The sequence below is a fragment of the Quercus lobata genome, chromosome 4, assembly GCF_001633185.2.
Source record: "Quercus lobata isolate SW786 chromosome 4, ValleyOak3.0 Primary Assembly, whole genome shotgun sequence".
In the NCBI taxonomy this organism is placed as follows: Eukaryota; Viridiplantae; Streptophyta; class Magnoliopsida; order Fagales; family Fagaceae; genus Quercus; species Quercus lobata.
Window position 1 is genome coordinate 3320772 of NC_044907.1, and position 16849 is coordinate 3337620.

Here is a 16849-nt window from a genome sequence, read left to right on the forward strand (position 1 = left end):
AATCTTTCACCAGAAACTACTATGGTTTGGGCCATGAGAAGTCTCTGTAGTATGAGTGCTTTGGGTCATGGACAGGGCCACCTTATATGCGCTATTAACTGTGAAGCTTCCCTTAGGTGTGTAGGCCCAAACCAGTCGGTCCCTTGATTTGTGCCGGATTAGAGGAATGCCAAGGATGGAGTTCACATCAACTGGTAGGAAGACTTGGTTGATCAAAAGAACATCCCATTCACCGGATTCTAAATCTATGAGGGAGCTAATCTTTGTGTTTGTTGGGAGTACGCCTGGTGATGACAGCACTCGGAATGTCGAAGGTCATGAGAGCCAACGATCTGCCCAGACGCCAATGGAGTTACTATCCCCTACCTGACAAGGAATGATTCAGAAAGTTAGTTATGTCTTTAGAAAATGTCAAAAATACTCCTATTTCAAATTCTTATTCTTTTAAGGAGATTATTATGATAACCAAAACTTATCATATAATTACCATTGATATTACTCAAATAATTAATAGTACTCTCAACTCAAACATGTATTTTTCCATTTTTAAGTAGGTACACCAAATTGGACCGAAATGATGTAAAATAGACCAAATGAACTGAATAGACTACAATGGACCTCTCATTTAGTACAAAGAAATTTGTACCTATCTAGACGGTTTATAAATTATTAGGCATTCATTCTTGGTTGCCAAGCTCCTTTGAATCTCGACATGGTCGTGGAATTTTTTTTATAAAAGAATTTTGCTATTACTTTAATGTAGTATATTTATACAATATCTAAAAGCTGAAGTGTAGCATATTAATTGCAGCTACACTCTTGTTGATCCATATCAACGTAACATTTTGGTCAACTTTAGTTTATTATGGTCCACTTTAGTTAGTTTAGTCTATTTGGTGTATTTGGTCAATTTTAGTTCACTTTCGTCCACTTCGGTGATGCTTGGGGAGGAGAGATTTGGGTAGAAAGCGGAGTTACTTGCTTCTTTGACAATTACGTCATCTTTTCAGTGTAACGTTGATAAAAGTTCTTGATAAAATTATATTTTTCTTATATTATTAAAGTCTTGTATTTTTTTTTTTCTAATATAAGTGATGGATTTACTTATATATGTTTCAACTTTAGGTCATCAAGACATATAGAGATTTACATATATTAACTATACCTTGTTAAAAAATAATCTCATCATTTTAAGAAGGGTTTGACACTAACACTAATAAGACTTGTCTATTATTTTTAATTTTCACTCAACAAGAAAAAAAAATTGTCAAATTTTTATGCGCATCTACGACTTGTTGCTTTTAACTTTTAAGAGTAAGTCCATTTTTGCCATAAAGGGAGCATCATATCACATAAATTACTTAATCCCAACCTGTAACGTGGACATGGCAGTTTGCCTATCGTGCCTCTGTCGGACATATACATGTATTGGATACAGGGTATACATGGGACACAGTTGGATGCATTTCCCAATTGTTTTTTTATTATAAATTATTAGACACGCCCACGACACAAGGTATGCTGAAAAAAGAAAGAAAAAAAAAAAGAGGGAAAAAAAATATCTATAACTTTACATTTCCATTCTCCATTTTCAGTCTTCCTTGTGCTTCTTTAGTTTCTCCCATGTTATGTCTCTTCATCTTTCTTAACTCTCTCTTATTATTTGTTTTAAAAAACTTATCTCTCTCTTTCCCTTTTTTTTTTATTTTTTTATTTTTAAGAGTTGTGTTGCTATCTACTTCTAAGTTCTAAATTTTAAGTAGCCTACTGTTACCCACTTCCCCTCTTCTCTCACTCACGCGTCTCTTCATTTTTCTTTTTCTTTTTTTACACTTCTCTTCTCTCTCAGTCAAGTGTCTTTTTTTTTTTTTTCAATTCACACATTAGAATGACATTCACATAATGGACTTTAACATATTTGGGACATGACCTTAAATTATTAAAAGGGGTAATATTTTAGATCTCTTGGACTTTAATTAAATAAAATATTCATTATTTCACTTAAATTCATGTATGTTTAATATTATATGAAAAATAAATACTTAACCATGTATACAAAGATAAATAAAAAATATTTAATAATTAATTAATATATGTATCTTCACCATACCTATGTTCTACTTTTTCAAAAATTGCCCGTATTGTGGTTCCATATCTGTACCTGTATCTGTGCAGGTTCTTCCTAGATCCCAAAAGACAAAATTTCGAAGCACAAGTGATATTGGCAAGGAGAATTGATGGCAAAGGGAACCTTTCAATATTAAAAGAGATAATAGAGAAAACTTCCATACTTTCTAGCAGATTGAAACTAAAGTGTCTGGAAAAAATACAAAGTCCACCCCTTCCCTCCCTTTTAACTCCTGCAAGGTCTCAGTAATCAAATAGAGCATAGTTGGGAGCACTCATGTGACAATATCCTTCTGTTTTTACCTTCCCATATATTATTCCCCCTTCAATGGATATTCTTGATTTTGCTTTCCACCCATTTCAAAAAATATCTGGCTATAGATTTGTGTCCACCTCATCTTTATACTAAAGAGATCCAGACTATGCCAAGGTGCGCAAAAAACAAATCATCATGACTGTGAGGAGTGAAATAGACTCTCCTCGGACCTAGGGCCCAAAGAGTCATTGGCCCATGGGAAAGTATTTGGGCCTGGCCCACAGGAAAGTATTTGGGCCTAGTCTTTGTGCTGAGGGGAATGCTTAAAGAGTAATAATCCGTGAAGGAGGTGGAAGATGGATCACTATAAGTGTTTTACCGCGGATAGCCCATTACCAAGGGAAGGGAAATTTTTTAACTTATCCGAGCCTTGAAGCACGGATGATTGGTGTTTGACCTCTGGATGATACTAGTAACCACGGGAAACTCCTAGAAGGTGCTAGAAGGAGGAAGATTTGTGTCTCTGCGTCAATGAAAGGATTCTTACCTAACTTTTGCCACATTAGTGGTGCATAAGACTGCCTGAACAGTACACATTACCCTCAGGATATCAGAACCTAAAGATAAAAAGGTGAGGAAACTGACAAATTAAGGGAAAATATCCCTACTACTTTGGGTGGAAGCAGAACAATTGGAAGAGTAAGAACAGGGATTAAAGCTATAGAAGGGAAGGAGGCCAAAAGAGAAGGGGATCCAGGAAAAAAAAGGAGGAATAGTCCTATCTGAGAAAGAGGAAAAAAAGAAGAATGAAAAGAGCATTGTATGTAACACCATGGGAAAAATAGGGTTTTTCCCATTCACCTGTAAGCACTTTGTAGTTGTAGAATGAGTGATATAATAGTTGAAGAGATCCACTGTTTGTGTTTCTCATTATAGAGTGCCTTTTTCCCGCTTTTACATTTTTATTGTGTGGACTATTATATACGCTATCTGAGGGGTTTTCCACGGGAACCACTTTCTATGTCCTTATAATGACAAACTGGATTAGGTGATCACAAAATGGAAAATGATTAATACCAGGGAAACAAAAAAATTTACCATCTTTTTCACAGTTAAACAAATTATAATTGAAATAACACCACTTTCACATAGTTTACCATTTATGCCATTTTAAAAACATCAATCACAAAGTTGTGAAATTTTTTATGCTCTTAGACTTAATAATGAACACAATTAATGATAGCCAAAATTTAAATATGCTTTTGCTGGTGTTGTATTATATAAGCATTGTAAAAGGACAATCAGAGCTATCCTTAATTTATAGAAATGCATTTGCTGAAGAACTACAAATAGAAACTTGCAAAGATGGATGTAATAAATTATTATTAGAAGTGCTTATTTAGCTATTTATACATATTTACACGTATGGATCTATAATACAAAGAATGAAATGTTATATATCCTATGTTAAATATTAGTATCGCGATGTGTGTTATACCGTATTGTGTATGCTAGAGTGGATGCGGAAGAGGAAGTATAGAATAGGAACACCAAGAACACGAGGGTTACGTGGTTCAGCCTTGATGGCCTACATCCACGGAGGAATCCCTTAAGGGTTACATCTTTATTATAAGAGTGTAGTACAATAACCTCCTGTGTTACAATGAATCCTAACATGAGTATATATAGTCGACTAAACCCTAGACTACAAATACAAGTAGGAATGGGCTTGGGCTTATTACATTGGGCTAATATGTCTAATATATATCTCTAACACCCTCCCTCAAACTCAAGGCGGAAGCTCGATGAAGGCTTGAGGTTGGATAAGCATGAGAAGATCACTTGGAGATGCCTTGAAAAATGCCTTTGAAGAAATCATAATGAAGAATGTGCCAATTGACCAATTTCGGAGTCTCAAATGCAGAAAAGGAGCCCAAAATCGGAATTTATGCGAAAAACTAAACAAGATAGGCCCTGTTGGAAATTTTGACTTTTGGTCAAATGTCAACGCACAAAAGTCAAAGTCAAAGTCAACAAATACTGGTCCGGGTCGGTTCCGACTTTCCGGGTCAAGTCACGGGTCGAGCAGTAGATCTGCTGACGTCATCCTATGATGTGTCGCTGACGTGGACTAGGGATGACGTGGATGTGCTTGCGTGGCTGCTGACGTGGAGTACTGACGTCATCATATGACGTCAGATGACATCAGCAGCAGTATCGGCGCGTGGCAGGAGCGTGTAATGTTCACCGGCGCGTGAAGGAGCGGCTAGAAACCCAGGTGGCGCATGCTAGCGTGTGTAGAGTCGTATGACCACCAGATTCTCAGGCCAAGTAGATCGATGGACGACAAGGCCGTATTGGCGGCGTGTGTGACTGAGATCTAGCCTGGGAGTCGAGAATCTGTGGCGGCGCATGTGAGAGTTCCAAGAGCCATTGTCCGCGCGTGGTGGAGCGTGCGGCTGCTGTTGGAGGTCGGGTTCCTGGGTTTTGGTCGCGATATGCCGTGGAGCACGTCTGTGGTTTTGGCTTCGTCAGGCGAGGCTTGGATTTGCGCAGATCTGATAGGGAGAGGCACGGATTGCTTGGGCTTGAGGATCTGGACATAGCATGGAGCCATGGCGGCTGCGAGATGCTGTGGAGTCTAGATCCAGCAGACAAGCATGTGTGACTTCTGTTGGCGGTGTGCACGTGAGAATCTTCTTTGTTTGTTAGAGATATTTGTTTGATGCCAAGAACGAAGTTTGGCTCTAATACCATGTTAAATATTAGTATCGCGATGTGTGTTATACCATATTGTGTATGCTAGAGTAGATGCGGAAGAGGAAGCATAGAATAGGAACACCAAGAACACAAGAGTTACGTGGTTCAGCCTTAATGGCCTACATCCACGGAGGAATCCCTTAAGGGTTACATCTTTATTGTAAGAGTGTAGTACAATAACCTCTTGTGTTACAATGAATCCTAACATGAGTATATATAGGCGACTAAACCCTAGACTACTAATACAAGTAGGAATGGGCTTGGGCCTATTACATTGGGCTAATATGTCTAATATATATTTCTAACATCCTAAAAGAACTCTTCCTGTAAAGAATCAAAAAGTGATACGGTATCATGTACTGTTTTTGTCATACTTGGCCATGTATCTTTGCCTCAAAATCTCAATGCAAGAATCATTGTGAGTGTAGTTGCCAAGTGTGCCAACTTAAGTTTTTCTTCAAATATAGCGCTCCAACAAACCATTGTTGCCCCAAAAGGCGTCACAGCTGGTTTTCTGAGGGCTCAAATTCAATAGATTTTCCAAAAAGTTTCAATCTTTTGATGAAGGGATTGGTTGCAGTGTAATCATGTGGAAGCATTCTGCATGAAGTCACTAGTTGGTATGAGTATGTGAATCATTGCACATACACTCGGGGACAGGAAACCTCGTAACGTCCCTTCCTGCTTTATTAGTCCTAAGCTCTGGCAGCCCTAAGGATTCATTGTGTAATTCCTTTATGATGCTGTTGAATTCTGCTTCTGGTAAAGAAGAGTTCAAAAAGTAAGGGAGCATCTGTCTTTAGTTTGGGGTTATATACTTCTTATGTCCTGCAAAGGCCCGGTGTCCATGTATAATATAAACAACAAATTTCAGTCTCCATAAATGGAAGCATAAAACTTATATTTGAGGTTCTAAATTTATAGATTTAAGATCATTAATGATCCATTAGGCTGCTTAAAATATTGACAAATAGAAAATAAATTTTGGATGTTTTTTAAGATTTCAAATTCAGGAAAACTTTCCTCCCACCTACTCTGAAGGCACAGGCAGTATATAGGTTCACATAGAGTCATAGACACATTCATGATTGAACAAAAACTAAAATTAGGTAACCAGTGAGGTACTAAAACTGTAACACGTACAAAAATGGTGTTTCTTTTTTTGGCTCACACTATGATTAGCTTTTTACTAAAACATTTTTTTCTTTGGACAAATAACTCAAACCATACATCCTATTTTCTCCAAAAAAATTATCCATTGGGTGGGAAAGAAAAGAAAATGACAAGCACCTTTCAATGTTGTAATTTGAGATTGTAGAAACTATTATTGCCTACTTTTTTTTCTTTCTCAAGGAAATTGAAGTACAAGAGCTTAAAAGTTTGCTTAATTATTACTTTCCAAACTCAAATGTCTCAAGGACTTCACTGTGTTCACAGTAATTACAGTTTTCCCTCATTACATGTGTTATATGATTAACCTTTGGCTGATATTATTTGATAAGGCCAGATCAATATGGCAAGTAGTCTTGTGATTTCTCATGCAAGAAATTTATATGTTCTACAAAATTGATACAAATAATGCAGTATATACTAGGGAAAATGGTGATGGTGATACCTAGATGGCATGGCCCATGTTCCCTCCATGAGATGGCATGAAAATACATCACTGTTCTCTGAGACTATATAATCAATGGCAGCCATAAGAGATGCCCGATTTGCAAATGGTTCTAGTTCACCAGGCAAGGCAAGGTCTTCCTAATTATAAAAATAAGGAAACTCTTGGGTTAATGGTAGCAAGGCTTCTTTCCCACCCAATGGCTGCCCTCCAGCCCAGTATATCCTCGCATTTTTTGGGGCTCCAAGAGCTTTAAGCAGCCTAAATCATTAAATGACAAAACAAAAAGAATTTCAGCCTATTAGAGAATTGTCAATTATAGAAAAAGGTAACCAGTTCAGCATATTGCAGTATTGCACTAGTGAAGGTTAAAAGTACAGGAGCACGTATTAGACTTAGATTCTTACTTGATTACCTCCAAGGCATTCAAGGGGCAGAGACCTGCAAGCTTCTGCTCATGGTAGGTCATTTTTTATTTTGCAGTTAGGAGCTCTGGACGTTGTTTCCTTTCATTGTTCACTATCTCATCATACTCATGGCTCAAACCAGGAAGGCAACCAGTTCTAACCCATACATCTTTCTCCATCCTTAAATGAAGAGCAAGGTAGGGTCCCTTGCTTCGCATCCTCTCTGCAAGCTTGTTACCAAGTTCGAAAATTGGTGGGGCAAACCTAAATGCATGAAAAGCAACCTGAAGTCAAACAAAGGAGGCAAAGGAATTAGCTAAATACAGAACCTTAGCTAAATCAAAAGGGCAAAGGTGGACTGAAATTCAACCAAGTATTGATTAGCACATGTACAAATTTGAAATTTGAGAATATATGGATAGAAATAGATAAAATGTGCTATCAGTATGATTTAAGTAGGGACGTTTGAAAATAAGCAAATTCTTTTACAATCTTACATGATCCTATCAGGTTTATTACTTTATGAATATGTGAGTGCTTTCAAACATAATGTGAGGAAAAGATATACATACAGGTTCTAGGATAGTAGGATATGAGAAAATGAGACTGTAAATACCTTGCATTTAAGCTTCTGCAGATCAGAAGGAAGATCCTTAGTAAGCCTTGAATCCAAGCTACGTAACAGCAGAACCCCTTCTCTGTTAAACTGCAGAGGCCAACAGAAATTGCATTAGATAATCCTTTGGCCAATTAGCATCCACAAAAAGACTGCTCTTCACCATATACAACTGAACAATTTCTATCTGAGAGAAAGAGTCATTAACAGAGAAAAGGAAAACAGTTTTCTTTTCTTTTGAACATTCACAAAACTAGTATTGATCAGAATATTGAGACAATCAGTTAAACTGGTAAGCAGCACAACTCATTTTGAAGGTCCATCCAACATGGCAACAACTAAAATAGTTAACAAAAGTACAGAATTGTAGCCAATAAATTGAAGGCATTTAAAGTGATTAATACCATTATAATTGTCATAATAGCTCAAGATTATTGCAGTTAAAACTAACAGTTGGCATCTTTTCCTGAAGGGGGAAATAAGATTCTTCACTAACTGCCATAAGACATACTTTCATAACTCTGATACGCAGTAAAAGCCAAAGGCCCCCAACTAATTCACCATGTCTAGAAGCAGCCAATTCTGTGTCTTACCTCCATCTTTCTTTTTGTTTTTAAGTAAAAAGCAATCAAGAGGAGCTAGCACAACTACTCAAAAGCATAATGTCCACGGATCCATTGTGGTGTGGCATTAGGTAAAACGACGTCGTTTTGAGTGTCTTTTTTTTAAAAAAAAAAAAACAAAAACTAATATAAATCGACGTCGTTTGGATTTAACATTAATTTTAATGACATGTTCAAAACGGCGTCGTTTTATCCTAGGTTAAAATTTTCCCTTTCCCATTTATTATCAAACTGATCTCACGCTCTCTCTCTCTCTCTCTCTCACTCTCTTTCTCGTCACAACCTTCGCTCTCTCCTTAGCCTCTGCCGCCCACTGCCGCTTGAATCCACACTCCTCAATCTCTCACTGCCACCGTTCTCCACATGTTCACCTCTCCTCTCTCCTTTTTTTTCAAAGCAATTCTTGGGATGTTTCTGAAGATGGTCTTGATGCTCAACACAGCTACAAGGTAATATGCTTCTCCAGTTCTCCTCCTAGTATGTGAATTTATTTGATGATTAATGCCTAGGCTTTTATGCTTTCCTTTGATTGTGAATTTGCTTAAGGTATTTTTGTGGGTATTAGAGAAATATAATGAATATGTTTGTTTCTTTGTTTATTTATTTTTATTTTTATGAATATTTGAGTTGTTGGATGTTTCAGTCATGTGGGTTGTTTAATCTGTGGTATGGTTTTTTTTTTGTTTTTTTTTTTAACCGAATTAACCGCACCGAACCGGAATAGTGCACCGCACCTTGTGTAGACCGGTTCCCACCCCTTCACAAGGGAGGTGCGGTTAGGGATGAGGGAAAACCAAATGAGGAAAACAACTTAATTTACTTCAATCATGATAGAAAAATAACTGCTTGCTAAATTTAAAATAAAATGAAAACCAGAATAATTAATCCAAAACACGACATAAAAACATTCACAAATAAGGAAAGGAACTTCATCCATTGTAGAAAAATGGCTACTTGCTAAAGTTAAAATAAACACACAGAAACCAAAATTTTAATGTAAACCATAACATTAAAACATTCACTAATATGGAAAGGAACTTAACAAACTTCAACTATGAGTATGTTGGGATTTTGTGCAATTTACCTAAAACCTTTGTTGAATGAATTGGCTTGTAAATTCATGTGTTTCCTTCGACATGTGTTTTACTTGGTCAATTTTGATAATGGTTTGGTTTAATCATTTGGGGCTCAAAATAAAAACTCATGAGAGATGTTACCTCTATTTTGAAGTGATGTGTCTTATGTTGTGTTTATACATGCACATTTGCTTGCAGTAGAGAATTAAAATGCTTTAGCTTTGTGTTGTGGCACTATGAGTTCTTGTATGCTTGTTTGGTTCCCACTTGGGAAGGGGTGCTTGTCTTAGGACTGACAAGCTAGGCTTTAGGGCCTTTGGTTTGATTTTAGGGGATTGTTTCGATTTATGGAGATAAATGTGATGGTCCTTGTTATTGATAGGCTTGATCATTGTGTATCTAGGTTCCGATATTCTTGGTGATAGACCTAGTGACTATCTTGGCCGATTATGTGATGCCCAATTGAGGTAAAATTGTTTGGGTTAGACATGTTTTTGGAAACTATTTATGGAAACTATATTTTCCTAAAAACTATTGTGTCGTAACTTTAAATGTCCATTGACACTAGGACCCTCATTTATCTGGGTTGACTCGATGAGCATTTGAGAAAGTCCATTGGCACTACTAGGACCCTCATTTCTTTAAGTTGACTTGTGAGTATTTGAGAAAGTCCATTGACACTAGGAGTATTTGAAAAGGTTGAGATTGAGGAACCCCACCAACACCAATAGTACCATTAGTCTCAATATTCTGCATTTAACAACCAAAGAGAAAGTAGAAGAATTAGAACATGTTATTTATTTATTATTATTTTATTAAGTGAAACAGAACAAATTTAAGATTACATTGTAGAATAGGATTTAATTCCTTCTTGTGGTTTAAAGCATTCAAAATAGACCTCAAATTCTGATGATAAATGCTCATCTATTATTGAGACTTTGTTATTGATAAGAATTCATAGTTATACAAACTCACACACACGATGATCATAAGATCAAAATGTTAGTAAGAAACTCTCTGTTGGTCCATTTTGTATAGACCAAGCTCAAATAAAGCTTCCTTGCCTTGTAAGAGCTTGTTGTGACAATGAGTTGAAATATAAAGTTAAAATTTTTTTGATGCAATGGAAACTTAAGTATAGATTTATCTGAGTAGAATCAGTGTGTACTGCTCTACTCCGCTTAGTGGTCCTATGAACCATACCATCAGTCTCAATATTCTGCCTTTAACAACCAAAAAGAAAGTAGTAGAATTAGAACTCATCATTATTATTATTTGTTTGATGGAACTCATGTTACCTCTAATAAAGAGAAACCCAATTTGACAAACCCACAAAACAAGTATTAAACAACATGGTAGGATAGGATTTAACTCTTGAGCTAAAGCATTCAAAATAAAAATCTGGGTAAAAACCCTCACATATGAGACTTGTGATAAATACACATACAGGTGACCATAAGGTCATGCTCCATTTTGTTATAAATCAAGTTCAAATAGCACGTTTAATATTAAGTTCAAAATTTTAAATGCAAAGAAAACTCGAAAGTATAGATTACCTCAGTGTGTGTTTGAGATGAAGGTACTCGAATTTGCCTAGTAACCCATCTATTATCAACTCCGTTAGCTGATCTAAATAAGTCTAAAGTTTCATCATATTGCCACTCAGTAATATTGGATTCCCTAACCTTGCCTTCAACCTCATTCACCAGTTTTTTGAGATAATCCTCACTGTTTTAAAAATCAGACCGGACTTGCCGGTCCGACCGGTTCAACTCGGAACCGAGAGCCAATTCGGTCCGGTTAAAAGCCTCAAAACCGGTCAATAACCAGTCAACAACCAGAAAACTGGTCAATAACTGGGGTTGAACCGGAAATTTAAAAAAAATGGTTCTATGTCCGGTTCGGTTTTTAAAACCATGACAATCCTCACTATTCCTATGATTCTTGAAAAATGGTTCACTTAGCAATTGTTCAGCCATGAGCCTGGTTTTAGGATTTGTTCTCAAGCAGTATCACTATTCCATGGAATTCGTCGGACAATCTTTTCGGATTTGTAATATAATTCTCATACCCATATGGTAACCCAATCCTTTCTTTATTTTGTTCTAGCAAAGGCTCTGACTTATGGAGGGAAGTTAGAGGAGGACCACCATTGAATGATTCTAATGCGCAAATTCCAAAATTCCATATATCACCCGTCTTAGCTTTGTTGTTATTACATTCTGGTGGATCACGTTCTGGTGCAATCTAATATGGCACTGAGTCTTTGCCTTTTACGTACTTGGAACTTGAGTTCGAGGTACCAAAGTCAAAGATTTTAACTAATCAATTTGAGTCTATCAAAATATTAGATGGCTTCAAGTTTCCGTGAAATTTATCACGTTCATGAAGAAAAGACAAAGCCGTTAGAGTTGGTTTCAAAGTAATGGCAATTTGTCACTCGTTTAACCCATGAGGCAAATAATATTTTATCGATCTTAAAGAATACATGAATGGCAATGCCACCCAAATACAATCATTAGATCTAAAGAAACATTTGGCAGTAAGGATGTTTTCGTGTGAGATCCTCTTTGCAGCACGTAAAACACTCTCGAAATTTGAACCCGCTTTTTCAAGATGAATTATTTTGATTGCCACCTCAGTGTTCAAATACTTGGCCTTGTAAACAATGGAACTAGCACTGCTCGAAATTCTACTAATCAATTTGTAGGGATGAGAAGTTGATGGGTATCGGACCTCTCGATTAGCCATGGTAGAGAAGAAGAAAATATAGCAGTTCTTGAACAAGAATCTTCAAGAAAAAAAATTTACCGACCCCACCAGGACACCACCCTCAGATTTCATGCATTAGGTTTATTCTTTAGAGAACTTCTTGCTCTACTGCTAAACAAGAAGTTCACCTTTTTTTTTTTTTTTTGGAAGATTCTTGTTCAAAAATTGCTATATTTTCTTCTTCTCTACCATGGTTGATCGAGAGGTTCGATACCCATCAACTTCTCATTCCTACGAATTGATTGGTAGAATTTCTAGCAATGCTAGTTCTACTGTTTACAAGGCCAAGTATTTGAACACTGAGGTGGCAATTAAAATAATTCATCTTGAAAAACCGGGCTCAAATTTCGAGAGTGTTTTACGTGCTGCAAGGAGGATCTCACACGAAAACATCCTTACTGCCAAATGTTTCTATAGATACAATGATCTAATGATTGTATTTGGGTGGTATTGCCATTCATGTATTCTTTAAGATCGAAAAAATATTATTTGCTTCATGGGTCAAACGAGCGATAGATTGCCATTATTTTGAAACCAACTCTCACGGCATTGTCTTTTCTTCACGAACGTGATAAATTTCACGGAAACTTGAAGCCATCAAATATTTTGATAGACTCGAATGGATCGGTTAAAATCTCTGACTTTGGTACCTTGAACTCAAGTTCTAAATACATAAAAGGCAAAAACTCAGTGTCATATTGGATTGCACTAGAACGTGATCTAAGGCGGATGATATACGAAATTTTGAAATTTGCGCATTAGAATTATTCCATGGTGGTCCTCCTCTAACTTCCCTCCCTAAGTTAGAGCCTTTGCTAGAACAAAATAAAGAAAGGATTGGATTACGAGATGGGTATGAGAAGTATATTACAAATTTGAAAAGATTGTCTAACGAATTCCGTGGAATGGTGATGAGTTGCTTGAGAACAAATCCTAAAACCAAGCCCATGGCCGAACAATTGCTAAGTGAATCATATTTCAAGAATCACAGGAATAGTGAGGATTGTCTCAAAAAATTGGTGAATAAGGTTGAAGGCAAGGTTAGGGAATCCAATATTACTGAGTGGCAATATGATGAAACATTAGACTTATTTAGATCAGCTGATGGAGTTGATGATAGAAGGGTTACTAGGCAGATTTGAGTACCTTCGTCTCAAACACACACTGAGGTAATCTATACTTTCGAGCTTTCTTTGCATTTAAAGTTTTGAACTTAATATTAAATGTCTATTTGAACTTGATTTATAATACAATGGAGCATGACCTTATGATCACTTGTATGTGTATTTGTATAGCTATGACTTTTTATCACAAGTCTCAAATTATATGTGAGGGTTTTTACTCAGATTTTTATTTTGAATGCTTCAACTCAAGAGTTCAATCCTATTCTATCATGCTGTTTAATACTTCTTTTGTGGGTTTGTCAAATTTGGTTTCTCTTTATTAGAGGTAACATGAGTTCCATCCAACAAAAAAAAATTAGAAAATAATAATGATGAGTTCTAATTCTGCTACTTTATTTTTGGTTGTAACAAATGCAGAATATTGAGATTGATAGTATGGTTCATAGGGCTACTAAGTGGAGTAGAGCAGTACACACCGATTCCACTCAGGTAAATCTATGCTTAAGTTTCCCTTGCATCTTTTAATAAAATTTTTGAACTCATTGTCACAACAAGTCTTACAAGGCATGAAAAGTGTTATTTAAGCTTGGTCTATGACAAAATGGAGTAACGTACTAACATTTTGAGCTTATGGTTTGTATAGCTATGAATTTTTATTAGTGACGAAATCTCAATTATATGTAAGGGTATATAGTCAAATTTCAGTGTCTATTTTGAATGCTAATTTAGACCACAAGGAGTTAAATCCTTTTCTACATTATTATTTAATACTTGTTTTGTCTTTTATTTAGTCTGTATAATTCGGTTTCACTGGGAACAAGTTCCATTTATTTAAAAATAAGAAAATAAAAATAACAATTTCTAATTCTGCTATGTTCTTTTTGGTTATTAAATGTAGAATATTGAGACTAACCCTACACTTGGTAGGGCTACCAAGCAGACTAGAGCAGGTCGTGGCAGGGTTTTTCAGTCTCAACCATCTCAAACAAACACGGAGCCAACTTTGGTAAATCTATGCTTTTGAGTTTCTTTTGCATTTAAAATTTTTTAGCTATGAATTTTTATCAGTAACAAAGTCTCAATTATATGCGAGGGTTTATAATCAGATTTCAGTGTCTATTTCAAATGATTTAGACCACAAGGAGTGAAATCCTATTCTACAATTAACTCCATATTTCTTTTGTGGAGTTAATTTAGCTTGTCAAATTCGATTTCACTATATTATTAACAGGTTCCATTTATCAAAAATAAGAAAATAATAATAACGAGTTCTAATTCTACTTTTTTTTTTTTGTTGTTAAATGCAAAATATTGAGACTAATGGATAGACTAGAGCAAGTTGTGATAGGGCTTCTCAATTTCAACTTTTTCAAACACATATTGAGCCAACTCATCAGGTAAATTTATACTTTTGAGTTTATTTTGTCTTTAAAATTCTGAACTATATATTTGAACTCATTGTCAAACCAAGCTCTTACAGGGCAAGGAAGTGTCACTTGAGCTTATTCTATGAAAAAATGGATCAACAGATAGAACCTTACTAACATTTTAAGCTTATGATGACCATGTGTGTGGGCTTGTATAGCTATGAATATAAATCAATAACGGAGTCTCAATTATATGTGAGGGTTTTTAATCATATTTCAATCTAGTCCAAGACTCCTTCATCACCCATGGTTGAATACATAAATTTTTGCTTGATTAACCGGTGCACACAGATAGACACAGGTGTTCTCCAAAAGTCCCTAACTTCCATAACTTTGATGTACTGTAATATTTTCCTGATGATTCATCTCTAGTGTAATAAGAAAAAGATTTTGGCCATGGCAGCTCATGAAATATCTCATGTGCTAAATCAAAATAAATGATTGATGGCTTCATATAATGGTTAGCACTCCAATAAATTGCCCCATTGCATTATATAGTCTTTTCGCTAAACGGAACGCTACGGTTAAAAATATTGTCCTCATCCACCAGAATTGTCCTCCAAGTACAGGTCTTGAGTGAAAAGATCTTGATCTGCAATATATCAATATCGAAAGTCTAGTAGGGCCTTTAATATCTTGTGATCACCAGTGGAATAATCGTAGCCAAAGCCAAAGCCAAAATGGCGAAACCAACAAGAAAATGAATCAGGTGTTGATGATGGACTTGGTATGTTTTTGTAACTTTTGGTAGATGGGTTCCAAACCAAATATTGGGATGTACGTATGTGCACATTATATAATTCAATACATAACAAACCATTGCAAGAAGTCAAGTTTGTCTCAACATCTTTTTCACCCCACAATGGAAAACCGTGAAAATCAACATCAACAGGTTGACCATGAGCAGCACGGCTTCGAAACAGTGCTCCATAACTTGATGACAGAACACAATTGTCAGTCAAAACAGGGACGTTCATTCGGTTGGGGTTTTGAGATGCTCTTTGAAAGTGAGATCTAGCAAATTGGTGACTACTGATCAAAGTGTGCCATGCTTTGGATACACACTTGAATTGCATAAGAGACTTCACTAGTAGTCTCGAAAGAATTTCCTCGACGAGATCATTTGGTATAGTATAGCTTCATGGCCATGCCTTGCAAATTCTCATACTCAGCTCAGGTCCTTGGCTCTCTATAATCAATATATAAGAAAAAGAATGGTAATTAGGAATGTAACATATTAAAATTTATAGTAAAATGAAAAGGTTCATCCTAAACAAAGTTGTGTTAATTTGAGGTATTGGGAGGACAGATTGTATTTAGTTGGGAGCCTTTAGGCGATGGTTACTGTAACATCCTGTTTTTGAGTATGTGAGCATTCTAATGTTAAAGGTGGTCTCTCTCTCTGTAATTGACTTTTAGTTTCTGCACAAGTGAGGCTTTCTCTGTTGCTTCTGCAGAAGTTAGGTTGTAAAATTTTCAAGTTTGTAGAAGTTATTAAAATGTAAAATTTGTAATTGATAAGTGGCTACCAAGTGTCAAAGAAAGAAGCAATTGAAAATTAGAAGTCAACAATCTAGCTAAGTGTAGAACTAAGTGGCTGCAAAATGAAATTGAAGAAACGTGCATATAGACACCTCCCAAGCTCCCATGCTAGGTGTCATTCAAAGAAAAAAACCAAAGGTTTTTATATAAACCATGCAATGTAACAAAAGTGTACTAAAGAAACTGAATTAATTCAAGAGCAAATACTCTGTTGTTTGCCGTGTCCCTTATCTCTACATAAACCAAAATACTAAATTCCCTCTTTAACCAAATAATTAAAACCAGAAGAAGTGTGTTGGTATTTGCCACTAGTTATAAAATTTGTTGGTTGTGCTCTGCATTGCATTGGGCTTGCACAAAACTGGTTGTATTTGCCACCAGTTAATGAAATCCTATTTTTTGTGTTATCATTTTTGTAAATATTTTGGCTTCTTCCTTATACTAGTACTTCTTAGGTGTCTTACCACATAAAATTCCAGACTTTGCCTCAAGGTCAAAATTAAA

The 16849-nt window shown here is 36.0% G+C and overlaps 1 protein-coding gene and 1 pseudogene across 1 annotated transcript; one reads left to right on the plus strand and one right to left on the minus strand.

Annotated features, from left to right (window-relative positions):
• Positions 1–5664: 5664 nt before the first annotated feature.
• LOC115984399 lies at positions 5665–7883 on the minus strand (annotated as a pseudogene).
• A 775-nt stretch (positions 7884–8658) lies between these two features.
• LOC115986810 lies at positions 8659–16235 on the plus strand. Its single transcript, XM_031110139.1, has 5 exons — positions 8659–8853; positions 13794–13865; positions 14275–14382; positions 14705–14773; positions 15696–16235. Exons 2-5 carry the CDS (start codon positions 13812–13814, stop codon positions 15819–15821), a joined length of 357 nt encoding a protein of 118 aa, XP_030965999.1. The 5' UTR covers positions 8659–8853; positions 13794–13811; the 3' UTR covers positions 15822–16235.
• Positions 16236–16849: the final 614 nt, after the last annotated feature.

Excerpts from the sequence above, each read along its gene's own strand:
- LOC115986810 (XM_031110139.1), top strand. The coding sequence starts at position 13,812 with ATGGTTCATAGGGCTACTAAGTGGAGTAGAGCAGTACACACCGATTCC. Across the intron at positions 14,383-14,704 it reads CAAACACGGAGCCAACTTTG|ACTAGAGCAAGTTGTGATAG; the intron begins GTAAATCTATGC and ends ACTAATGGATAG. Across the intron at positions 14,774-15,695 it reads ATATTGAGCCAACTCATCAG|GTTGACCATGAGCAGCACGG; the intron begins GTAAATTTATAC and ends CAACATCAACAG.